This window comes from Thamnophis elegans, chromosome 8, assembly GCF_009769535.1.
Source record: "Thamnophis elegans isolate rThaEle1 chromosome 8, rThaEle1.pri, whole genome shotgun sequence".
Classification (NCBI taxonomy): Eukaryota; Metazoa; Chordata; class Lepidosauria; order Squamata; family Colubridae; genus Thamnophis; species Thamnophis elegans.
The window spans coordinates 25248928-25276096 of NC_045548.1; the positions used below are offsets into that span (position 1 = coordinate 25248928).

At 39.9% G+C, this 27169-nt stretch overlaps 1 protein-coding gene across 1 annotated transcript; it reads right to left on the reverse strand.

The window, feature by feature from the left end:
- Window positions 1-314: 314 nt before the first annotated feature.
- RAB12 (RAB12, member RAS oncogene family) lies at window positions 315-26958 on the reverse strand. The gene is made up of 6 exons (XM_032222624.1): window positions 26542-26958; window positions 18852-18912; window positions 13192-13330; window positions 12389-12478; window positions 11734-11838; window positions 315-2101 (listed from the first exon to the last, which is right to left on the reverse strand). Exons 1-6 carry the CDS (start codon window positions 26786-26788, stop codon window positions 1988-1990), a joined length of 756 nt encoding a protein of 251 aa, XP_032078515.1. The 5' UTR covers window positions 26789-26958; the 3' UTR covers window positions 315-1987.
- Between the last annotated feature and the right edge of the window lie 211 nt (window positions 26959-27169).

Below are 27169 nucleotides of genomic sequence, written 5' to 3' on the forward strand. Positions count from 1 at the left end.
TGAAAGCCAACAACACATTTTAAATACAGGGAAAAATCACCTAAACGTTTATCAAGTTTAAATGTATTGTCCATAAGTCTGTTTTCATTGTTATCACCTATAATACAAGTTTACAGTGGTACAAAAATGGCAAACTTCATCTAATCATCATGGTAAAAAGCCTTAAAGTATCTGTATGAAGAATGACACTTGTATAGGCACATTGTGGTAGAAGAAATACATTTCAATTGTGCATTTTTTTATTATTTGGACCTAAATGATTTAAATGAGGTGTACTGAGTTCAATAAAAACTATTTTGTAGCTTTTTTATGTCTCAGAAATCTGAAGAAAAAATTTCAGAAAAGTCAGAATTCAGACTAATTGCTTAGTATATACAACTGAAGTCCATGCATTGATAAAACTCTTGCTACAGTATCTTAAAGTACTGTAACAAATCCTGCAGGATAGCAGCTTGATTAGGGTTTTAGTCCTAAACACTGATAATGAATTGAATTGCATTGAATTCAATGGAATTCACAACTGAGAAAGCATGCGTAAGATTTGTTGCAAGTCAATACATCCACATATACAGGTTTAACCAAGTATAATTTTATCAATTTCTCTCAAAATTGGATCTTCAGGAGGACAGTAATTGAGATTTGGCATTCCAGTAAGAGATGCAGTTCCACTGTTATTCATAAATACAAAAGTTTATTGGCACATCATTAGTATAGAACGACAATGCTTTTCAATACCACAACATTAAAGACTTATCAAGTTATTCAAATACAAAACTACTGGTTTACAACAACTAAGGTATACAGTGCAGATTTAATAAAGATATACCAAAAGATACAGTTCACAAATTCATTATAACCAAAATAAAAACAAAAAAACCCCAATTCCTCTTTAGCTTAGAATTTTTGATTATATCTATATACTCTGTGTGTGTATGTATATATGTGTGTGTGTATGTATGTGTGTGTATACACACACATCCCTACATACACACACACACACATATATATCTCACCTCCAATTTATTTCAGACAAATAAACATACATTATTCCTTATAGCATAGGAAATGGTTTAAAAATAACTTGAAACGAATTTATCTATGACAGAAGAAATAACTCTTAAACCTTTTTTAAAAAATAATTTGCAAATATTTTTCTGCTTTATACAGTATCTGACTGCTCATTAATTTATGTTTGGTCAAAGTGCCAATTCATCCTTTAAAAACTACACAGAACACAGTGCCTTGGTATACACAAACAAATGGTCTAGGGTGAAAGTTAATAAATAAAGAAATCCTGCTGACACTATTTGCCTGTGTGTTCAGAATTCAATCCTTCTGCTCTACAACCCCTCTTCACTTCTGTAGTACCTGCCTGAAATCACCTGTTGAAATGATTGGAGGCCTACTATGATACTTGATGGGTTGCACTCAAACCTATCGATCCCTAACCTAGAATAAACCCGTGAGCCCAGTGACCAAGAACTTACTTCTGAATTATCATATACGTAAGTATTTTACCAGCAATTTATTTGAATTTATAAGGGATAATGCTGCTTTAGAAAGCTTTATGTATGTCGAGTTGAATTTAAAACATTTTCTTTAAAAAAGCTATCAAAGCTTTTTGCTGATAAGCAGAGATTCTGTTTATTGAGGACTATATTGAGGACTATTACAACGTTTATGTTGAGAATAATTGAGTATGCATTTAATTTCTTATATCCTAGGTTTGGGAGTACTGTACTGTTTCCCACCAAATTGTACAATATTTATAGGGCTGAGAAAAGAGAAGTGAAAAAAGGTGTGGAAAGAGCAATACTTAACCAGTTACAGCCTTATCTTATCTAGTTTGCATATCTGCATATTTACAAATTAGTGTGTAATTCTGACTCTGAATCAAAGTGCAACAAACAACTGCCATATGATTGTAGTACAGAATGAAACAGCTCCCCCCACTTTTTTTTCCCACTCTGGAGCAAGCAATAGCAAGTCAGCAACAACGGACATGAGGTCTTGGAGGAGGCAGTTCTGGTGGAATCTCTGGTTCTGGTTGTAGGGACAGGATGCTGTTGGACAATTCGTTTCTTATTACATCCAAGGGCATCTTAAATGAACACCAAAAACACACATGTCAGCAGCATCTTACACAGAATTCTACTGAAAGCAATATACTTACATCTGTAAGTAAAAGTAGTCCTCAACTTACAATAGTTCATTTAGTGACAAAAGCACAGAAAAAGTGACTTATGACCATTTTTCACACTTGTAGCATCCGCATGGTCACATGATCAAAATTCAGACACTTGGAAACTGGCATGTATTTAGGATGGTTGCAATGTCCTGGGGTCATGTGATCAAGTTTTGTAAACTTCCGACAAGCAAAGTCAACAGGGAAGCCAGATTCATTTAATAACTATGTTACTAACTTAGAAATGGCAGTGATTCACTTAACAAATGTGGCAAGAAAGTTCATAAAATGGGCAAAACTCACTTATCAACTAACTTACTTAGCAACAGAAATTTTGTGCTCAATTGTGGTTGTAAGTCTAGAACTATCTGTATATTCTCTCTACATCAATGTCTCTCACTCACATGAAGATGAATGGCTGGGGAATTCTGGGAAATTGACCGTTGGCTTACCTGAATGGTCGTTCTCTAGGCGCTGCGGGAGTGTCCAAGCACAGGTTAACATCAGCTTGCTGCCCAAGGACTGAGTTTAATATTTTTGTAGCTCTGCCTCCTGCTCTCCTGAGAGGCTCTGTTTCAAAAAACGAAAGAGAGTCCAAAAAGGTCGTAGATGGAGATGCAGAATGTCCCCCACTGGAGTACAGAACCCTGTGGGCACTTATTCGGGCGGGGTTGGACACTCCCGCAGCGCCTAGAGAACGACCATTCATATAAGCCAATGGTCATTCTCCTAGGCGCTGCCTGGAGTGTCCAAGCACGGGACATGCCAAAGCTATGCCGTCCCGGGGAGGGAAGAAGAATTGCCCAAGCCCGTGGGAGTCGCAATGACCTGCTGCAGAACTCTTCTCCCAAAGGATGCTTCAGCGGAGGCAAAGACATCAAGTCTGTAATTCTTGATGAATGGAGATGAACTGGACCACGTAGCGGCTCAACATATCTCCTCAATGGATGCTTGCGTAGCCCAGGCAGCCGAAGTTGCGGCGCTCCTCATTGAGTGCGCTGTGACGCGAGGAGGGACCGACCTGGCCTGCTGTTCATAGGCTATCTTGATGCAAGCATGTATCCATCGTCCTATGGTGGAAGAGGTGACTTTCCTGCCCATAGAAGCTGGTTGGAAAGATATGAAGAATCACTCCACTTTGCGGAAGGAAGCTGTCCGTTTCATGTAAATATGGACCGCTCGACGGACATCAAGATTATGCCACTGCCACTCTCTTGGATGTCTGGGGCCCGGACAAAAGTCTGGGAGAACAATTTCCTGTGACCTATGGAAAACGCTGTTAACTTTTGGCACAAAGGCTGGGTCCAATCTGAGGACTACTCTGTCCGAATGCACAATGCAAAGGTCACCCCTGACTGAGACGGCGGCCATCTCGGATATCGTGCGGGCCGAGGTGATGGCAACCAGGAAGGCCGTTTTAAGGGTCAGATGTCGGAGACCAACTGTTCAAAGGGAGGTGCCGGCAGAGCTTTTAGCACGACCGACAAGTCCCAGGTTGGGTACCTGTGGATGACAGGAGGACAGAGATTGGTAGCTCCCTTGAGGAAGCTATGGACCTGCAGATGTCTGGTAAGTGGCAATTGAGAGTCCATGGACAGGATGGTGGCCAGAGCTGCAATCTGACGCCTGAGAGTGTTAGGGGCGAGGCCTTTGTCCAAACCCTCCTGGTTTTTCCTGAGATCCGGGGGGGCGGAGCCTGTTGCCGAGGAGGGCTCAACCGAGCTCCTCTCAGAGATCTGGTCTGTATATCTAAATAAGATCATAGATATCACCCCTTTTTGGCTAAGAAAGGGGCAGGGAGTAGCTCTGTGTGCTAGGGTCTATTCGTAATTCACAGCCTTTCTCTTTTTTTTTGGCTGTGGACAGAGATTAGATCCAGCGTGAGTGGAGCTTTTATCTCCAGCCAGTTCTTCTCAGCTGCCTTTTTTGCAGCCCCAGATAGGCGAGCCCCCCCCCCCAGGACAAAGCAAAGTTGTTTGAAGCTAGGATTAATACGGGCGGGTCCCACCCCTGTGAGATTTATGCTTTTATTACTATCTTAAACACCAGCACCATTTGTCTTAGAGGCTTCTTTGTTTAAACGGACTTCAAAATGGCGATTTCTCCCCGTTGGTGACTGATAGGGGATGTACTCAGCCGGTCTTACCTTCCTGCAGACTGCTCCTTAACAAAATAAATTTTTTTTTTTTGGAAACAGAGGGGAGCGAAAGCGCTGTTTATTTGTTTATTTATAATGGCACCCAGGTCAAAATCGAAGCGTCTCTCTACAAATGTGCCTAAAGAATCTAAAGAATCTATACTGGAATCGCAGCCCTTGTCTCCTACGCCCTCTACTGGAGAATTTTTAACACAGGAATTTTTCTTTCAAACGCTTAATGATTTTAAACAAGAAATTAAGGAATTTGTATTGGAGCTATATGATGATTTAAAGTCTAAAATTGACCAAATGAAGGCGAATACGTTTGCAGCCGTGTCTGCCCTGTCAGATTATTCTGCTGAAATAGAGAATAAATTGGAAAGCTTGGAGGAGGCTAATTTTAATTTGACTACTAATATTCAAATATTACAACAAAAAATTAGAGACACTCAAGAACAGCTCGTGATGATAAACTTTAATAAGAAGGCATTCGCAATAAGAGTCAGAGGATTCCGCGAAAAGGAGCGAGAGAATCTGAAACAGACCTTTGTTGAAGCCTTCAGCCATGCGGTGGGAAGCCCGGGACTTAACTTTGATTGGCAGATTCGGAAAATCTATCGCCAGAACTCGTTGGTAGCGGAACAGCGACAGCTCCCGAGGGACATAATTATATATTTTTCCACAAAAGAATCCAGAAATGCGATTATGCAAAAGTTTCATAATAATAGTCTGCGAGTTGATGACCAGGACTTGATTGTCTTCAAAGAAATACCTTTCCAGATGTTGAGAGCAAGAAGAGACTATGCTTTTTTAACTAAAGAGCTTAGAAATCAACAGATTCAATATAGATGGGAGGCCCCAGCCGGCATTACGGTCACATTTGAGAATCAAAGACTTCGTCTTAACTCTGTTTCGGAGGCTCGAGATTTCTATTACAAGACTTTGAAGGCGGGACTTCCTGATTCACTTGGAAAAGAGGAGAGACAAGCCGAAGGAGAAGGCAAGCAACAGACCACATGGCTGCAAGATGGAGGGGGTAGCCTTTCCTCCCTCGGAGAAGCAGAAAAGCGGAGATCGAGGATTTAGACATTTTAAAATATTTGCCAAAGTTGTGGACTGAATGGGGGTTTGCGACCTCTCTCCGGTAGAAAAAGCGGAACTTATTGGTGGGGTGATACTGATTGTATATATGTAAAATGAATGCGGAATGATTTATGTTGTTTAAATTCTGTTAGAAGGGATTACTTTAAAACAGAAGGTAAACTGATTCTTGTTGAAAGTATTATTTGAATATGTGGAATGATCCATGCTACTTAATTTTTATTAGAAGGGAAAGCTTGGTGAAATTATTTTGAGTTAGATTTTAAATTAATGTCTGCATAAATTTGATAGTGGTAAATATCAGAGAAGCAAGGGATGAGGGTAAAATGCATGCGGAATGATTTACGTATATTGGTGGGGTGATATTGAATGTATATATGTAAAAGGATGCAAAATGATTTATGTTGTTTAAATTCTGTTAGAAGGGAAAGCTGGACGAGATTATTTTTTAAAACAGAAGGTTAACTGATTCTTGTTGAAAGTATTATTTGAATATGTGGAATGATCCATGCTATTTAATTCTTATTAGAAGGAAAGTTTGGTGAAATTATTTTGAGCTAGATCTTAAACTAATGTCTGCATAAATTTGATAGTGGTAAATATCAGACAAGCAAGGGATGAGGGTAAAATGCATGCGGAATGATTTACGTTGTTTAAATCCTATTAGAAGGGAAAGCCGGTCGGGATCATCTTAAGATAGAATGTAAACTGATTTTTGTGTAAAGTAATACTTGATCCACGCTGCTTAAATTTTACTAAGAAGGGAAGGTTTGGTTAGATTATTTTGAATTACTGTTTGAAAATAAGGTTAAGAAAGATTATTTACGCTGTTTAAATCCTATTAGAAGGGAAAGTTTGATTATTCTTCTGTAAAGTAATATTTGAATATGTGGAATGATCCACGCTGCTTAAATTTTACTAGAAGGGATTATTTTTGAGCTAGATTGTATATTGATGTCTATACAAATTTGTATAAATGTTTATCTGAGTACAAGGTTAAGGAAGAGGAACGGGAGAGTCTACAGGAGGTTGGGGTAAATCACAAAGAAGTAAGAGACGAGAATAAAATATAGATAGAATGACTTATACTATTTAAGCATAGATAAAGATGGGGGGCTGAGCTTAACACAAAGAGTTCTTTTTCTTTTTTTTCCTTTTTCTTTTTTCTTTTCTTTCTTTTTTCTTGTTTTTCTTTCCTTTAATATATTACTTTTATTTTTAATCCATACGAACACAAGATACTTTAGATAGAAGGCAGTGCCAGGTGTGGGCCCTGGGAAGTCAGGAGGATTAGGGATGGGGATTTATGGGGGGTGGGTGGGTGGGTGTTAACATAGTCTCAATAAGAACAAGAATGCACTTATATACGGTTGTTGTTTTTTTTCCTTTTTTTTTCTCTTTTCTTTCTTTATATTTTTTTTCCTTGGTTTATTTTACTTCTTATCAGATTAAACAACACTTGAATAAAGGCATACACCAAGGAGGGAGGTAGAGGGAAAGAAGAGGGAGGAGTAAGGAAGGAGTAAGGGGAATGTAAGGAGGGCATGTTGGGAGTAAGGGGAGAAGGAAGGTTTGAGGGGAAAGGGAAGTAGGAGGGGAGTGTTAGAGGGAGGAAAGGAAAGTTGGAGGGGGTAGATGGGGTGTATGGAGGATGGAAGTGTCAGGTGGGGTTGTGAATGATGAGTTGTGTTTTCTTTTTTTTTTCTTTTTTTTATTCTTTTTTTTTTTCTTATAGCAAATACCCTGTATATAAGTGATTGTAAAATGGAATGTGAAAATGAATAAAATATATTTTAAATAAATAAATAAAAAAAGTAAACAAACCCTCCTGCAGGAAATCCAGGATCTGCGGAATGGTGGCAGAAGAGGCCACAATCTGATGAGTGTCACACCAGCGAGAGAAGGAAGCCCAAGTAGCCTCATAGATTCTGACAGTGGAGGGCCGCCTGGAGGCCTGGATGGTATGGATGACTTTGTCGGAGAACCTGCTGAGTCTCAGGATGTCCTCCACAAGTGCCACACGGCCAGCTGCAGCCACTGGGGCTCCGGATGACGAATGGCTCCCTGGCTGAGAGAGATCTGATCCTGAGGTATGCGCCAAGGTGGAGTGACAGACAAACTGACCAGATTGGCGAACCAGCACTTCCACTCTCTCTCACAGGATCTTCCTGACCACCAGGGGAATCAGAGGACAAGGCGGAAATGCGTGCAAGAGTCCTGATGGCCACGGTGACCAAAGAGCGTCTGTCCGCTCTGCCCCAGGGCAACGGAACCTGGTGAAGTACCGGAGAAGCTGGGTGTTGGCTCAAGTCACGAACAAGTTGACCTGTGGGCGGCCAAACCTCCGCGCCAACTGGCAGAATAAGGCTGGATGAAGATGCCATTCTCAGCTCTGGATAGTGGTCCTGCTCAACCAGTCTGTCGTCACGTTGTCCTCCCCTGAAATGTGGTCTGCCTGGAGGGAGGTCAGGAACCTTTATGCCCAGCGGCCTAGCGCCTCCGCTTCCGACATCAGGACCAGAGACCGCGTGCTGCCCTGATGGTTGATATGTTCCTTTGTGGTGATGTTGTCTGTTAGGATCAGCACGTTGTGGCCCTCGATCTGACCATGGAAATGGCACATGGCTAGCCTGGTGGCCTGGAGCTCCAGCCAGTTGATGTTGTGGGCGAGCTCCGCCTGCGACCACCGGCCCTGGACCACCTGAGTCTGGAGGTGAGCGCCCCAGCCGAAGAGGCTGGCGTCCGTCGTTATGACCAGGTGCTCTGGTTCCTTGAAGCAGCAGCCCTTCAGAACAGCATCTGTCTGCCACCACCTGAGGGATCGTAGAAGGTAGACGCACTCTCCTCTTGGAGTTGCTGGCCTTGCACCTCTGGAGCAGCAGCCGAAACCACTGGAGCTCTCGCGTATGCAGTCGTGCCCACGGAACCACTGAGATGCACAACACGAGTTTCCCCAGCAGCTGGGAGAGGGAAACTATCGATGCTGACCCCGGCGACAAGATGGACCTCACCAGAGACCTGATGCTGTCTATTCTCTCCTGTGTGAGGAAGACCTTGCAGTCCCTGGAGTCGATCACCGTACCGAGGTGTTGAATTCTGCAGGTGGGGGTCAGATGGCTCTTGGCGAGGTTGACTGAGAACCCGTGTAGTTGGAGGACTCAGATGATGGTGTCCAGGTCTCTCTGGGCCTGCCCCCTGGACGACGAGTGTATGAGGATGTCGTCCAGGTAGCATTCCAGTCGTACCGGGATAGACCGTAGATGCGCAGCGATGGCGGCTAGCAGCTTGGTGAAGGTCCGAGGGGCCGATGATAGCCCGAAGGGGAGCGCCCTGTACTGGAAGTGCTGGTTGGCAAACTGGAACCTCAGGAACTTGCAATGCGCTGGGTGGATCGGAACATGCAGATACGCCTCCTTCAGATCTATCGAGATCAAGAGGTCGTCCTGCCTGACGCAGCCCAGGATGGTCTGAAGGGACTGCATCTTGAAGGGACTGCATCTTGAAGCGCTTGTACGCCAGATACTTGTTGAGTTTCTTGAGGTCCAGTATTGCCCTTACCCCCCCCCCCCCCGGAGGATTTGGGAAGCAGCAACAGGATGGAGTAGAAACCTCTGCCTTCCTGGCCCTCGGGAACCTTCTCTATAGCCGCTATCTCTAACAAGTGATCTATCTCCGCCCTCATGAGCTGGAACTTGTGGGCCGACCTGGGAGTGGGGCAAAGGACAAAGGTCCTTGGAAGGAAGAAAAGGAATTCCAGGGTCAAGCCGTGACGGACCGTGTTCAGAATCCAGGTGTCCGTCGTGGTCTCCTCGCACTGGTTGGCGTAAAGCTAGAGACGGCCGCCAATGGGAGGATCCCGCTGACGGTCACTTTGACTTAGGGAAGGGACAGTTGGAATACCCCCTGCGGAATGGTTTGCGGAAGCCCTGCTGTCTGTTCCTATCTCTGAAGGACCGCGGGTAGGCCCGATTGCCCCCCCTCCCTCGGAGGAGGTGGAAGGTTCAGGACTTTGAAAGGAACTGCGGCAAAAGGGCTGCCCCTTGCGGTCCGGCTGCTTGGTGACAGGGGACAGAACCTTGCGCTTGTCCTTGGACTCCGTTAGAAAGGGGTCCAAGGTCTCTCCGAACAATTTTCGTCCCTTAAACGGAGCGGAAGCTAGTTTCCAGTTGGCTTTCACGTCCGCCTGCCAGTGGCGAAGCCATAGCAGACGGCGTGAAGTTACGTTGGAGGCCAGTACTCTAGAAGAGAACCTGGTGGCGGCAAGGGAGGCGTTGGCAGAATATTCTACGGCTGCTATGATTTTATTAACATCCTGCCTAGCTCTGGTATCGCCCGCAGGGAGGCCGGCCAACAACTTACGTAACCAGAACAGAGCCGCTCTACCAAAATATGAAGAGGACGCTGAAGCCTTCATGGCCCATGATGTGGCCTGGTGGGTCTTATGGGAGACCCACCCAGAGACTCTGCCCTCTTGTCTTCTGCCTTCAAGCCCTCCAGTAAATCAGCCGGAAGGGCAGAATTAGATGTGAGGGAGACAATGGGGTCATCTACCTGGGGAAGCTTTAGCAACTCCTCCAGCGGGGCCTCCATGGAATAGAGCTTCTTGTCCGTACCACTAGGATTGGCTATGGTGCCCGGCTGGGCCCACTGACGCTGAATGATGTCTAAAAACAGCTGAGGAGCTGGGACCAGATCCAGAGGAGGGGAAGCCTCCTTGAAAAGTCCCGCACCTGGGTCCTGGGGCCCAATGGGGTCCTTGGTACCCTGAGCCGAAGGCACCTTATTAGCTGGTGCCAGCAGACCCATTTGGGGTGCCGCCACCCTAGCCTTGGTTAGGATAGCCCTAAACATGGAGGGGTTGAAAAGACCCAAAGAGGCAGGGGGTGGAATTCTCATCTTCTGAGAGCCTTGCAGGAGTCAGGCCAGATGGTAATTGAAGGCTCTGGGCAGGTGGAGCTGGAATGAGTCTTGCAGGAGTCAGGCCAGATGGTAATTGAAGGCTCTGAGCAGGTGGAGCTGGAATAATGGCCCCGGCTGAGGAAAGGCCGGAAGCCTGCAGATCTGCGCTTTAGCAAGGGAGAATGGCCTGATTGAAGCCAGAAAACCCCCGCAGCCGCTTGGAACAGTCCAGGGGAGAGGAGAGCCTGCCTGGCAAGCCAAAACTAGGTTCTTGCATTAAGTGCTCTCCGTGCCGATCTGCGAGTGAGGACAGGCAGCGCGGTCATGGTCAGAGCCTCAGAGAAAAAGCGCACCAAATTGGATTCAAAATGGTGGCCGCAACACACGCGTGCGCCTGGAGCAACATCGGGTGAAGCTGGAGAGCCTAATGCTCCATGCTGAGGACCCTACCTCCCTATCCCTCACCTGGGCTCATTAGCAGCAGCTAACGAGCCTCCCCACGGCAACCAGGAGCCTTTACAATAGAGAAAGTAGGGCGACTGAGTTTTTTGAAACTGAGCCTCTCAGGAGAGCAGGAGGCGGAGCTACAAAAATATTAAACTCAGTCCTTGGGCAGCAAGCTGATGTTAACCCGTGCTTGGACACTTCAAGCAGCGCCTAGGAGAACACACATCTTCAAGTGGCCAAGGTCGATATTGCTTTATATCTATTTTCAAGTTCAAATGGTCATGAATGCCATGCAAAGACTGGTTAATTAGCCTGAGAATGGCAGCATTTTAGTTTTCATACATTGATACAAGTCGCTTTTAAATAAAAAATGAAGAAAACAGAAAAAAAATCATTGTATATCATTAAACATAAATTAATTAAATAGAAAAACAATTTTTACTGTGCAACAGGGATATTTTCTTAATCATGTCACTTTGGCCATTATCTGACAGCATTTCTACCTGACAGCATTTCTATCTGACATCAGATTCTGAAGACTCAAAAAAACTTGAAGAGCCTTATGTAGTACCTAAGCTGTAAATATGAGACACCTAATCTAGAATGCAAGCATAATATTGCTTTCACAATCTAGTCTACATTTGTACCTTAAATTTAGATTATGTTAATTTTTTAAGTTATATTAAAGGAGTATCCATACAATTTCATATTCCTTATATACATTAACATTCAACCACATTAATTATCATAGGAAACATTTTTATTTCTGCCAACTGAAGCAAGCAAAAATAATTCAGAAATTAAAAACTCCTAAAATTGTTTCATAAATATATTTTAAACCGTCAACATATTTAAGGCTGCAATCTTACATACAATTATCTCTGATTAAATTTCACTGAACTCTAGGTTTACTTATGTTAAATATCATAGGAAGTTAACTTCTTACAGTACAAAGATCATTTACCTTTTTTAAAATGTCATCAACTAGTTTTAAAAATATTTCATCCACATTAAAATTATCCTTGGCACTAGCTTCACAAAAACGCATCCCAGTTATCTGCTGAGCAAACTATTAGGGGGAAAAAATAAAGGTTTATATTATTGTGTCAATTCAGTCTCAAAAATCAAATCATCTTTCAACGAATTGAAAAAATAATCCTAAAACTTACTGTATATTACAATAACTTTAGGTAATTTTAACTATAAATAGTTAATTTATATTCATTTTTTAAAAAAAATAGTTAACATTGAAAATATGCTGATCTAGTCTTTAAAAATTTTATTTTTACTGTCATTATGGTAATTTCTAGTCCTAGCAAATCTTTATTTTCTTGCAAATTCCTCAGTGTCAGAAATCCTCTGAAAAATGACACTATTTTTTACACATCGAGATTTGGAAACTGACATAAGAGATATAGATTCCTGATGTAAATTAATCAGAAATCCTTAGTGATCACATTACTGGTTTATTCTGTATATCACTTGTAAGACCTTCGTCCTAAGAAACACTTAAGGCAAAAAAATGGAAATAGATTTGATATTACAAATATATTCAGTGTTAAGCTTCTGTGAACTTCACATTTCCATAAGAATGAATGTTGACTTTTATCTTCACCTACTTTTTCTCCTTGTTGCCGACTAATCTCTCTGTCCACTTCACAGTCTAACTTATTTCCAACCAATAGTAACTCTGCATCTTCGGAGGCATACTGGAAAGAAAAAAAGAAATAAAACCCACAAAGTTATGCACTCGATTGTTTCCAGATGAGGCTCTAGTTTTCATATAAGAGTGAAGATATTAGACCATAGTATGTTCTTCATAAGTCACACTGTTGATCTGTGAACATATTATCATGAAAGATTATGCTTTATTTTGGTGGCTTGTTGATGCATATTGTTTTTAATACAAATTTACTATTATTATGTAACTATAAAGTAATTGAAAAACTGATAGAAAAATAATATAGTAAATACTTTTAGATAGGCAAGGCTTTGTCTCAATACTTACAACTATAACTACGTAAAAAGCTGCCAAACTTAGTGGTATTTTTTTGTTTGTTTTATGTTTAGAGGTCAGCCTGTTCAATACCTTGCTACCACTTAATGCTTAAATATCAATCAATGAAATGTAAAAGTCATAATGTAAAAGTCATAAATATTTTCTATTTTTAAAAGGTCATATAACTCATTTGTGTAATTTAATTTTGTATAAATTTAAATTTTAATGTTTAACAATGTGGAAATACCTGATTATGCAATACTGTAGAGAACTTATAGTTAACACTCAAAAGATCTAGAATAGATAATAGCCACATTGCAATAGGAGAACTCTTCAGAACTGCACTGCCACGTTTAGTATTGACATTAAACCTATTTTAAGGACCAAAATTAGTCCTGTTGGTTTTGGGAGACTGAAGCTTACCTTATCAATCATTTTCATCCATTTTGGCAAATCATCAAATGTCTCCTTCTTTGTGATGTCATATACCAATATTATTCCCTTGGCACTTCTGTAATAAGCTGAGGTAATGCTGTTGAATCTTTCTTGACCTGCTGTGTCCCTAAGAAGCAGCAGCAAATGCAGATACAAATATTTTATCAGTTTACAGATCATCTCAAATTTCTACAATAAACAAAACTTTATATCTTAAAGTTTGCATTGTTCCTACCAAACAGGCAAGAGTTAAAAAAGAAAGAAAAAGAAAAAAAGAAACCTCCCCCAAATCACTTCTTGTAAAGAAATGTGCATGCAGAATTATTTCTATGTATGTATTCAGTGAGTGATTGCAGTGGTAAATTCATACAAGACAACTATGTGACTGTGGATTCAAGCATGCAATATGATGACCATAAATCTTGTTATTAGTGGCCTAGCTTCTACTTTAGAATCTCACCAACTATGGCTAGACATATATTGTGGGATATTGAAAAACAACAACACAAGAGCATAAGCCAGGTGAAAGTTCAAAGAAATGAGACATGGAGTTACATAATCTCAGGGTTTTAGTGAGATAAGATGTCACTTTATGGCTTCCTCTGATAGTACAAGGCAGAGAGAAGTATCCAGACATGCTCCATTTGCTCATGGGCAACATTGATGGCAAGAGATAGGCCTTGAGCATATGTTTCATGTTCCTTCATAGTCAAATCACTTATCTCAAAAGAAACACATTTTCTCATAATTAAATCCTCATGGTTCCAATGAAAGATTCAAAGCCATTGTATGTTAAGGTTCATAAGAGAGTTTGTTTTTAGAATTTCAATCCTGCTTGAAATAGAATAACTATTAGTTTTCATCAAGGTATAGCTACCATTTTTAATAAAAGGATTTAGGAACACTGGTACAGGTTTTATTCATGTGGAACAGAAAGTCCTTTCAGTTTGTCATACTGTTTTAAGTTTTCTAGGAAGAGGTGAATACTTATTAAGGTTATTCTTTTAGTTTTCTTTGGCAACAATGCTGTAATTGCTAACTTTACTATAACAACACTGTCACTCTAAATGGTTCCAGATGGAGCAATTGTGAATAAATATCCTTCATTTTCTTTTTATTCCTAATTGCCCCACCCCATTATGTAAGCATCCCAGAGTCACTTAGGTAGTGTGTGTGTGTGTGTGAGAGAGAGAGATAAATTGAATAAATAGATAAAATAAAGTTGAAATTATCCTGTAAGCTGTAAAAAATTTTAAATAAAATTCCTTACATAACATATGCATACTTTAATTTGAATACTTTGAGTTCTTAAAGGAAGGAAGCGCTAATCTTGTTCCAATCAGTTGCCTTAAACAAAGCACATTTACACACACACACACACACACACACACACACATATATATATGTTTTATTTGTGCTGATAAATAAATAAAGGCAGTTAGCTTCCTCCCATAATTGGGGCTTACCAGGGGTTGTAAAAATCTAATATATATATATGTGTGTGTGTGTGTGTGTGTGTATGTGTGTGTGTGCTGTATGTGTGGTGTGTGTGTGTGTATATGTATGTATGTGTGTATATATATATATATATATCTTTTACATTAATAAACTCAAATATCAATGTACCATAAGTACCTTCAGACAGGGCATTTAATACTTTTAGGGTGCATATTTTATGAATATTGGAATAATTAAATATTATCTATTCAAAAACCTATGCCTTTATTAATCTCTTTTTCCTGAACGGGGAAAGTTAGATTTTTTTGTATAATACTAGTCTTTCAAGTGGCATTCTCATTTATCGACATAATTTTTTTTTATGAGGAGGGCTTGCAATTCTGGTACTTTTTTCTAAGATCCTGACCAGGAAAAGCAAATACTACCTTATTAGCACCTTTTTATAAAACACATTACAATTTTCATTTTTGTCTTATAGGGAAAAGAGTATGACTCTACATACTTGACAAAGAAAAAGGCAGTGTAGGGGAGCTTGGTATGCAGGACCGAGAAGCTGTATTTTATCTACATTTTCTAGATGTCAGAAGGTAGATTTGGCATACGGTGAAGAGCTTTTGCCACGATATGATTAGGAAAGGATTTACATAGCTTCAGTATCAGGAATATCTTTCAAAGTAAGTTCTTCTAAGATAATAGACTTGATCAAAATTCCCCAAATATTGCATTTTCTTATCTAAGACAGAATGCAAAATATGCCAAACTACATTCTTAGGTCACAACAAATAATCCATTAAATGATGTCAGAAAACGTACAAATGGTTGAAGGCTTGAAGTTTATAAGAAGGCATTAATTCCCTGAAACTATTAAATTCCTTAAAGACAAATTATTCTTGATATTAATATTAAAACAGATATTTAAGGAAATCAATTTTATTGGCCTGGAAACATGGGGGAGGGGCAAAGGAGGCCTAAACATCTCTTTCAGTCAGAAACCGACATGTCACCAACTCTGAACTGCAGTGTCTTCCCAAGGCCCTTTTCTGGGGCTTAAGAGCATGAGTGCTGAAAACTAAGCTAGGAAAAACACACAAAAACCATAAAGTATGTTCTAACATAGGCATAAAGAACTCCTTATTTTCCTCAAATACAGGCCCGCTCCCATATATGGCCCCACCCATCTTGTTATCAACACTCCTCCCATGACTATTGGTAGCCCCTAGCAATTGGTAGCCCCATATGACAGTTCTGAGATTCATTAAACTCAATGCACATACAAAAATGTTTCTGTATGCACAGCAAGATTATTCCTCCCCATCTGTCTTTCTTAACAAGATTGGGTTGAAGGTTCTTTCAACCAACAGGATAAATGTTTAGAGACAAAATAGCTACAGTAGAAGACAAGCCATAAACACTTCAGTATGCATATACTGAAGACTTAATAGTACCAAAGAACACAAACAGCAGTACTATATAAAAAAATCCACAGAAGACAATGCTACACCTCAGATATATTTCTGAGATCAGAGTACAAGATCTACTGATCAGAGGTGGCCTCCCCCACAAGCCCCTTGCCTTGTTCCTCAAAAGCTCACAAAAGATGTACCCATCTTCTAGGAATTCCAAAAAGGGTGTTTAACTGGAATCCCCAAAGGGACGCTCTGCAGTCAGGCACCCTGTTTTGTTCTGGGGTTTGTTTATTTTTTTGCTTGTTTAGCATTGCAGTTAGTCGTGGCAATTTGTCTGGGGAAAGGATATTTTATTATTTAAGAGCTTTCGCATTCTGAAAAGAATGCACACTTTTTGCTATTTTGAATCTTTGACTCAAATCTGTTGCATCTTCTCAGTCTTTGTTTCTAATGTAATTTCTAACCTTTTTCCCCTGGAAAGGGTGGAGAGATTTGAATGACATGGAACACAGAGAAGATTGAATGACACAGAGGGTTTGATTTTCTTTTCATAAGCTTCAAGGAAAAGCTTTACATACATAGTCTGAATATTAAACAACTAAATAGGCAAACAACATTAGCAAATTTTATTATATATTAATATGCTCTACATGGGACAGCCCTTGAAGAGCATTCGGAGACTTCAGCTTGTCCAGAATGCAGCCGCGCGAGCAATTGTGGGTGCACCTCGGTACACCCATGTTACACCTATCCTCCGCGAGCTGCACTGGCTGCCTGTTGGTCTCCGGACGCGCTTCAAGGTGCTAGTCGTTACTTTTAAAGCCCTACATGGTATCGGACCTGGGTACTTGAGAGACCGCCTCCTGCCAATTACCTCCATACAACCAATTAGATCCCACAGATTAGGCCTCCTCCGAATACCATCAGTTAGCCAATGTTGACTGTCGACCCCTCGGGGGAGGGCCTTCTCTGTGGCTGCTCCGGCCCTCTGGAACGATCTCCCTGTGGAGATTCGGACCCTCACCACCCTTCTGGCTTTTTGCAAAGCCGTCAAGACCTGGCTGTTCCGGCAGGCCTGGGGCTGATGAGTTCCCAGCCCCACTTGAATTGCTATGATTGTTGTGTAGCTTTTAATCTGTTTTTTGTATCTTGTTTTTGTCTTGTTTGTTTTTTGTATCTCCCCCTTCCCCACTTGTTTGTTAGCCGCCCTGAGTCCCTCGGGAATAGGGTGGCATACAATTATAATAAACATACAAACATACATACATAAAGTATAGGAAATCTCATATGAGCTTTATTTTCAACGAAATGCTATTCCATTTATTTAAGCCCTAAATTTAATGTATTTTAAAAAAATCTTTATTGGACTATTTAAAGAAATACTATGCATGGAGAATTTCAGAACTCAAAGGGTCTCTATTGTGTGCTAGTAGAGATTTAACACCCAGTAGCTTTTCAAAAGCTAAACTGTTCTGTATCACTCTAACCAAGCCACAATAATTGGTTAACTTTACTGCAAAAGACAGTGGCACATTAAAAAAATCTACATTACCTCATTATTAGCTTCAGTACAAACCATCATGGCTAACCATCATTCTGGCTCAAGTACCAATTCTGTGGCCTTAGGATTCCAGATGGGAACACAGATGAGGAATGAAGTCATGCCAATAATTTTCAAGTATTAGAGTAACGGATGATACGAAAGATGCAACAGCAATTAACTCAGATGAAAGCAAAACAAACACAAGGTGCGACAAACAGACTTGATGGTGACCTGCCAAGAGGAGTTAGTAAACTGAATTGACTGTATCTGTGCAAGAGAAGTATCACTAAACTGTTTCCATGGTATTATCCACACAACCACTGCATCCCCCTCACCCCTACCAGGCTGTTAACATATCTACTGGTTATTACTACTATTAATTATGCAAGAAGTACTATTAATAAACTGGGCTAATAACATTAGCTAGCTTGTCTAAATAAAGCTGAATTAATCTCTCACAACAGCTATTTTCACACCGCTGAATAATTTTGCGATAAGTAATGTGCTAGTTTAAAATTTTATCAGAATGAAATAACATCAAAATTGCTTATGACAATCATCACACATATTTTGGTGATAAGGAATTAAAAACTATATTTTTTTTCCTTATTAGAAATCACCAATCACAGAGAACAGTATTTTTTTCATTTCATTTAATTTCATATCATAGATGGGAAAGACTTTCCTAACGTTATTCAAGTTTAATATGTGAATAAACTACCAATCAAATAATATTTTTATTCAAAAAATGATGCTGGAATCGCTGTACTATAATTGTTCCTTTTGAATGTATGTTTTTCTATAAGAAAGTTAGACAACTCAACTCAGTTTTTTTAAAAGCCAAAAAACAATTGCTAATTGATCAAGTACGAAATCATTGAAATATATTCTCCTTATTTAACTGATCTTTTTAAAGTTGCTGAAGTTTGAAGTTGTACAGCATATACATTTAATAATTTTTAAGCAACTTAAAAAACAATTTAATGAATTATTAATTATTGTAAACTGATTTGGCTAAATATAGGAACACAACAGTTCGATAAATAATATATGTCCATTTCAAATTGGTATTTCTACTTTCTGATCACTATTTCACAAATTGCTTGTTCCTATGCTGTGTGAGAGAAAAAATTCAGCAGCAAGTGAATTAAAAGTTAATTATATTAGGCAGCATACCACAACCATGCAAGAAAACAAAACTTAAAAGAACATTCTGCTGGTTGCATTTTTGTTTTACTTACCAGATTTGTAATCTAATTTTCTTTCCTCTTAGCTCTACTGTTTTGATTTTAAAATCAACACCTATAAATAAAATATAGTAAATAAAAGAGGAAGAATAAGCAGCAAATGCAAATACAAGTATGATAATATTTTGCTTGTTCATATGTAAGCAAGCTGAACATGAAGACTTGTACTATCTGGGAGATAAAAGATAGATATTGTATATGGATCTTAAGCACTGCAAAACTGAAAATGCTTTCAATAAGTATAACAATTTCGATGTTATGATTACTTAACTTAAACTAGACATGCCTCATACCTTGACCAGTTTTATAGGAACCATCTGAAACTTTACATTAAAAAATGCTTCTTGTTTGATCTAACTTAGTGGAAGGAAAAATCATGCTAGAAAAATCAAGGCTGATTTCTTAATGAAAGGAATTTTGTTCAATTTTAGTGTGCTCATAAAATTTATATGGCATTCTGATATATTGTTTCACTATTGTAAATAAAAACCCCAAAACCTCAAAAAATTATTTTCCATTAAGTCCATATATCATATATATTCCCCAAGTATTATAACAGTATATTGAAATCTGATCTTGAGAATACACTACAAATGGATGAGATAACTGGTAAGCCATGAGTGCCATATCACTGGCTTCACACAATATTTATTAGAAATACATTAGACTCACAGAAAACATTATTCATTTACAAAGTAAAGATATACTACATACAGACAATATTCTCTAATGTACATAAAATATGACACAAACGGTTTTTAATGAAATATTGATCAAGATCTGCATAGCATTCAAGTTGTTTTATGTGCTCCGGGGGAAGGGGAACGAGCAAAACCCGGCCCGTTTTTCACAAAAACGGACCTGTTTTTTGTCAAAAAATTTGCATGCGTAGCTTTATGGAGGCTTATAGAGTGCTGCTGGAGGCTAGAGGGGGCAAAAAACGGGCTGTTTTTTCCTCATTTCTGCCCTCCCCAGCCCCCAGGAGCTCTCTGAAAGCCTCCATAAGGATATACACAGCCATTTTGGTGAAGGGGCGGGGCTTCGGGAGGCAAAAAAATGCTGAATTCAGTGTATAAGACACATCCAGATTTTCAGCCTCTTTTTTGAGGAAAAAAGGTGCATCTTATACTCCGAAAAATATGGTACTTACATTCTCCCCCAATCTAGAGGCTTTATCTCTAAGTCACAGGAAGGAAAATTAAGTGTAGAGACAATTATTAGCAGGTACTCTTTGGCACTGTTAATGTATTAGGAGAGGATCCCCAAGGGTTGCTTACAAAAACATAAAAGCAGCACTTTGTGTTCTTGAAGAAGACAGGTGAGAATTATGATAGGCAGAGAAGAAAATGCACAGGAAAGCAATTAAAGGGGTTGGCAATTCCTATTTATTTACATGATAGAAGGTTATGTTTCTTCACAAAGGCCATCCTTTTGAGTGATATGCCAAAAATCACATTCAGAAGTGATCTCTTTGCATCCATTAGAGCAATGGTTCTCAACCTGTGGGTTGGGACCCCTTTGGGGGTCGAACAACCCTTTCACAGGGGTCGCCTAAGAATATAGGAAAACACATATTTTCGAAAAAATATGGAAAACATAAAATAATTTTATGGTTGGGGGTCATCACAACATGAGCAACTGTATTAAAGGGTCACAGCATTAGGAAGGTTGAGCCCCTCTGCATTAGAGTATATTACCAGATAGCAATGCATAGAACTGCAATCAATGTAAGCTATGTCAATTGGGGAACAAGTAGGCCAAAGGGCAGAAAAGCAAATGCAGAATTAGAGGTGGCCCAGCATAACAAAATCACGTTAGAAAGATGGCCTTCATAATGCTGCAATAGACTGTAAAATCAAAATCATGTTTTATCAGTGCTGTTTACAGCTGTGCAACTCTGCAAGTCACACCAATCAGCATAGAGTTCAGTGTTTTCTGAAAAATGCTAGGATAAAATCATAAATAACATTGGTGTGAAATTCTCACAGTAATTTTCCTACAACCTAGTAGATATATCTTGCAAGTCATATAATCATTGAAAATAATAAGAATCTGTTTATTATTCAAAACCAACAGTGAAGTTAATCATAAAATAAAATCATCTCTATTTTGCTTCTTCTTATGCTACTTTAGATGTTTATAACTCGACACTGATTTCGATTCTTATTTCAAAACCAGCATTTATTTACTATACTATATATTTTGAAGGCTGTCACAAATGGTCCAATCCAGAATAAATGTGTTGCCTCTCAGTTCAGAAGCTGAAAATCCTGCTAGTATTTGAACTCCCTCATGTCTCTAGGGCTGACTGAAAGAGCTACCTGCTGAAGGATGTCAGCTGTCCTCATATAAGGAAGAGAACTTCTTTCACCTAGTATAGAAACAAAACTTAATTTATCAAAATTTGAGCTCAGTTCCTGCATTCTTCAGGAGAATGCACAGAAGGGACAATCTTCAGCGGGGTACGGGAATGGAACTGAGATCTTTAGAATCTGTTTCTCCACTTGGCCAATGGAGTTTAGCTCCTCTCTACACACTGAAAGAAACACATTTGGTGGGGAGCAGAAACCAGCAAAGATTGCAAATGTGATCACATGATTGTAGGATGCTTGGCAACCAATCCAAGCACATAGATCATGATCATGTGACTGCAGGGGAAAAAAGTTTTTAAAATAGCCAGGTTGTTTCCAAGGCTGTTGCAACTTCAACCAGTCATTAAATAACCAGTCTTAACGTATGACTACCTATAAGTACAGTAGTAAAGCCTTTATATCTATTGTCTAAGAAGTGAGTACTTGGTTTGTTGAAATCCAGAGGTTTTGTCCATTATGTTTTCACCATTGCTTTGTAATGGCATTAGACCAAGTTATATTTAAGATACTAAGGTTGATTTCAAACTTATATTTTGGGGACATTAGTGTCTTATATTTTGGGGACATTAGCCAAAGTAACATTATTTTACCTATAATATAACTATATTCTGATTTAAGTTACATGGTTTATAGCAATTAATCCAACATTAAATAAAAAGAAAAACCATCTTTTAATCCTAAAAAAGGAAAACAAATCAAGTGTGAACTATTACATTTAAAAATCTAATGAATATAGTATATGCAAATTGTGCATTGCACATTGTGATGATTTTACTTTATAGGTTATAGAGCACAGTCCCCAACCTTTCTGGCTTAGTGGAGGCAGCACGTAGAGGGGATGGTTTTGGGCATGTGAACGCTGCTTTTCAAATGCAGCTTCGTGTGCATGCTCACTCATCACTTCTACCATTTGGTTCCGAAGGGGCTCAGTAGAACTTTACTAAAGTGCTGTTGGAAGCTGAATTCTGTCATTAAATGTTACCAATATATTCTCTCTCCTTTCAACTGCTAAAATCTTGGTGGCAATCTTATACTATTATCTGACTGTAGCAGTAGACTAGTCAAGACAAGCTACTGATGATTAATAGACAAAATGGTTTGGGAAGTAGAAAACCACTACTTAGGATAGTGTACTATCTGAGGAGTTGGGAGTATGCAGCTTTGAAATGTTGTTTATTTGATACTACTACTGCAATTTGTTTAGGAAAGTATTTGCTCAACATATCAGCTGAATCTATTCTTGAAAAAGATAAATGAAACAGATCAAATAAACATGTTATTTACAACAAACTTCTGAACTGCCCTTCAACTCAGAAAGGAGACAATGTAAATTTGTCCAAAAACTTACATGTGAGTTGTATATTCATATAGAGCAGTGATGGCAAACCTATGACACGCGTGTCAGTGCTGACACGCGTAGCCATTTGGGGTGACACACACAGGATTTCATGCGATTCATCCTCGGCTCCTGCACGGCCGCCGAGGATGAAAGAATCTGTGCTGGAGGAACGGGGGGGCGGGACGTGTGATCTCCCCCGCCCACACTCACTTACTGTATCGCCGCCGCCCCTTTCTGAGTGCAGGGGCTGCTGGTAAGGCGTGCGTGCCGTGCGCGCACACACATCATCAGCGCGGCGAGGGAGGACCCGCAGGAGAGGAGCGCGCGAACAGTGCGCGCCTCTCTCCAGTAAGGCCGGCACAGAGAGTCTACTCCTGGGACTGTCGGTTACGACCGCACCACAGCAGGGAACAGCGGAGTGCCAACGGGAACTGTGAGCGCCATTAGCAGCAACTATTGGGGTGCCATGGACTTGTAATTGCCCACAATAACTGAGATAAGTGAGGGGGAGGTTGTGTTAGCTTGTTAGGCTAGTTAACCCCTAATTGGCTATCTATAATTCTATCTGCTGTCACTGGCCCACTGATGGAGCACCCAAAAAATAAAAAACAAAGGTTAAGTAAAGGGAGTGGTAGTGGCAGTGGCCAACCCTTTCAAGAGACATGGAGCGAGATGTATGGCATTATAGAAAAAAATGGCAGATCATTTTGCGTTCTATGTACTGAAACGGTAGTAAACAGAACGTGGAATATAAATAGACATTTTGAAACTAATCATTCCCAGCTCTTGGAAAAAGTGAGGATGAAAGGAGGGAATACATTTCCAAGAAGCTACACCTTTATAAGAGCCAATCTAACTCCATCCTTAAATTTATGAAAGGCTCTACAAATTTAAACTCTGCAAGTTTGAGCATTGCTCACTCCATAGCTCAGCATGCAAAAGCGCTTAACAAAGAAGTTACTAAGCAGGTATGTTAAATAATTTGTTTTTGGTTTATTAAATACAATTATATATTGCAATTATACATTTTTGTAGTTTAAACTATAAATTGCGCAAAATTATGTTTTTGTCGAAGTGACACACAACGCGAGTTATGCTTGATTTTTTGCCGATTTTTGACACACCACGCCAAAAAGGTTGCCCATCACTGATATAGAGGCTTAGGATTATGCAGTAAACTAAGCTACATAATACTAAGTAACTAAGTAATCAACCAACAAATCAAGTAACCAACCAAAGTATGAATATGTGAGATAAAGAAATAGTTTATCATTTTGGCCGACTGTGTGGCATAATAGCTATTTTCATACTGTAAAGCACAAGAAAGGAAGATGAGAAATGGATTTGAATTTTCTGTTCCAGATTTTAAGAGCATTTTGTACATTATGTAGGAAATATCAGATACTAAAACACCAAAAAACAAATACAAAATTTAAAAAAATTATATGAGTCAGAGCTATTCATTAACTTCTGCAATCTTTGTTTCCAGTTTCTAAAGTTAGTATACATATGAGTGTTGGTAAGTTACTATTAAAAGTAACATGTATTGCAACCTGGTACATGTTTACACAGAAGTAAGTCCTCCTGATTGCAACGAGATATGCTTCAAGGTATAGGACCAAAGCCAAAGTAACATTATTATACTTATAATATAACTATATTCTGATTTAAGTTACATGGTTTATAGCAATTAATCCAACATTAAATAAAAAGAAAAACCATCTTTTAATCCTAAAAAAAAAAAAATCAAGTGTGAACTATTACGTTTAAAAATCTAATGGATATAGTATATGCAAATCATATGTATCAAAATATATTTCAGTGAGTCTTGAATAAATCCATTTAAATGTATATCGACCTATCATTAACATGAGTAAAATGAGAAACATATAGAAAGATTCCCTGTAATTTTATATAGTGGACAGTCCTATAAAGTTTCACAAGAATACAAACATCATTGAACTTGAGTTAAATATTACATGATTGCTGTAAGATTCTACTATAGTAAATGAATTAATAGGAATAAAGAATGCAGACAGTTAAAACATGCTACCAGCCACATTAAAGCCAAATCCCCCTATTCTCAAGTTCCAGCTGCATTTTTTTCACAACTATGAAATGGCCTGTGAAATAAACAAACAATAAACATGTTTATTTCACAAATATTTTAGGAAAGATAAATCTGATCTGGTCTGATCAAGGTAATTAATTTCTTAATTTGTCTATTCCAATAAGAATAACCTATCTATTTACATGTACAATGAACTGCTAAAATTATGTATGTGGTTTTTGTAGTGTACTTCACAACAGTGGTTTTCAAGACATATTAGGAAATGTTTCTTTTAAGAGGTCACTACTGTCAGTATAATTTTTACGAAAAGCAACTTGCTCATCAACATCAGTTTTCATGTGTTGATTAGGAAACCCACAGATGTAACAAATGCATTCCATTAACTCAAATTCTTTCCAGTTCAAATTAAGCATACAATCCAAGAGGTTTACCAAGAGACAAAAGAAATGTGTGGTATTATTAGAAGCAGAAATTCTATAAATTACTAAAAGTAATCCATAAAGGTTTCACTCAAAAGAATTGTATTAAAATACTAAAGTTGCAGTCCTAACTACACCTTGCAGTAAATCCTATTGCAAACAGTGAAATTTACTTCTGAAAAAATATGCATAGCACTGCCAAAGACAACCTGTTTTTCCTTAGGAAAAACATAATAAACCATAGAGGAGTATTTCAAATGGTTGATAATTTTAAAATATTTCTCTGACCTGTTTCTATGTTGTCAAATGTAGTACAGGTTTTTCTGGATACCAAGCCAATCTTATACTTTAAAGTCTCCCCCCATCCCGCCTTGTTCCAATGAGAAAAAGCTACCATGCTGCAGTTAAGCACAACAATCTAGAAAGGTACAAGCTAGATCACAGTTGGCCATGGCCATTTATATCCAAATGGTCAAAACAAGTTTCAGAATGTGCCCACCATAGCAGTGGACAGACACTGTATTGTGATTATTTAAGATCTATTGATGCTTGGTTAAAAAAACTTTATAGTTTTCTTTTAGGGTGCCTTTAAATCGGAAATTGTCTGGACAAGTTTGCTACAGTTTTCTTGGCAAGATTTTGGAAGAAGCTTGCCATTGCCTTCTTCTTAGGGATCAGTGTGAGTGACTGGCCCAAGGTCACCCAGCTTGCTTTGTGCCTAAAATGGAACTAGAACTCAACTCCCAGTTTCTAGTCTGGTGCTTTAACCCCTTCATGAAACAGGCACTCTAGTCTTCTAAATAGCCAAACTTAATCACAGAAATAAATTTTGGGAGAATTTTTTTTTTTAAATGAAAGAACAATTCTTGTGATTTTAATCGAGCATTGTGGGTTCTTACAGCTTACACTTTTATGAAGCAAAAGAATGTTAGTTCTGATGAGTGCTGGGCACATAACCCAGATGTAAGTGCACAAAAAAGTATATAAAGGGACTGATGTCTTGGCAACCTTATTTTTTCATTTCTTCCCCGATGAATCAAGAAATACTGCCTCCCCATCCCGTGAAAATAAAAAAAAACACTCGATCTGGACATGTTTTAAGATATATGACTTTTCACTCCCAGAATTTTGCAGCTGGGGAATCCCTGGGAGTTAGAAGTTACACATATTTATTTCTAAAAGTAGAATTCCCCCGACGTACATCCTGCAAGTTATTGTCGTCATGCTAAGCATTTCTGATTGGGTCACCCGCGCGTGTGGAAGCGAGGGAAGAGGGTTTCTGGCCAGGCGTTGTTAGGGATATTAGGGAAAAGAAAAGGCGGAAGAGTCCGAAGAGCAAAAATTCAACACTTGCCCAGCCCTGAACGGCGCCCTCGGCTGCCTTCCCGACCCCCCCCCCCTCCATTTCCCCGCATCCGCCTCTCCCCCGACCTGGCGCCGTCCACCTCCCCAAGGCAAGGTCTCTTCCCGGCCACTCTCGTACCTACGGTGGACTTGCAGGCCTCGCAGAAAGTGTCGTCCGTGAAGCGCTCCATCAGGCTGGTCTTGCCGACGCCCCGCGAACCGATGATGATCACCTGCAGCTTGAAGTCGGCCGGCCGCGGCGGCTGTTTCCTGCGGCGGGCCTGAGGCCCCGACAGCGCCGGGGAGACCCCGGCCGAGCCCAGCCCTCCGCCGCCGCCGCCGCCGAGCCCCGGCCCCCTCCGCTGAAGTCCAGAGCCCGGCTCCATCCACTCATATGCGGCTCGCGCGGCCCACTCCCCGCCACCTCAGTCAGGGCCCGGCCCGAGACCGGTTGCCCTCGCCCACCGTGCGCGACACCTTGGCCCGGCCTGAGAAGAGGAGAAGAAACAGCAAAAGAAAACCCAGCTCCAGCCAGCTGGTGCAACCTCCCGGAAGTGAAGCTAGAGGCGGTCCTAGATAGTGGGTGGCAAGGTGCGCCCCCTTGCGGCTAGGAGGACTGCAGGTGGAAACGGGAACACTCTTCTTATTTTATCCGCCCATTTGATCGCCTGAATCATTAGTAGTCAGGAAGAATAGGAAGATCGTGTTCCCCTCAAGTTTCCCATATTCTGTGGCTGGGAGTACAGTTCTTATGTTTTTAAAATCTC

Coding starts and splice junctions, on each gene's coding strand:
- RAB12 (XM_032222624.1), bottom strand. CDS start 26,788: ATGGAGCCGGGCTCTGGACTTCAGCGGAGGGGGCCGGGGCTCGGCGGC. Junction 12,479..13,191: donor GGATGAAAATGATTGATAAG/GTAAGCTTCAGT, acceptor TTTTCTTTCCAG/TATGCCTCCGAAGATGCAGA. Junction 11,839..12,388: donor GTCGGCAACAAGGAGAAAAA/GTAGGTGAAGAT, acceptor TCCCCCTAATAG/TTTGCTCAGCAGATAACTGG.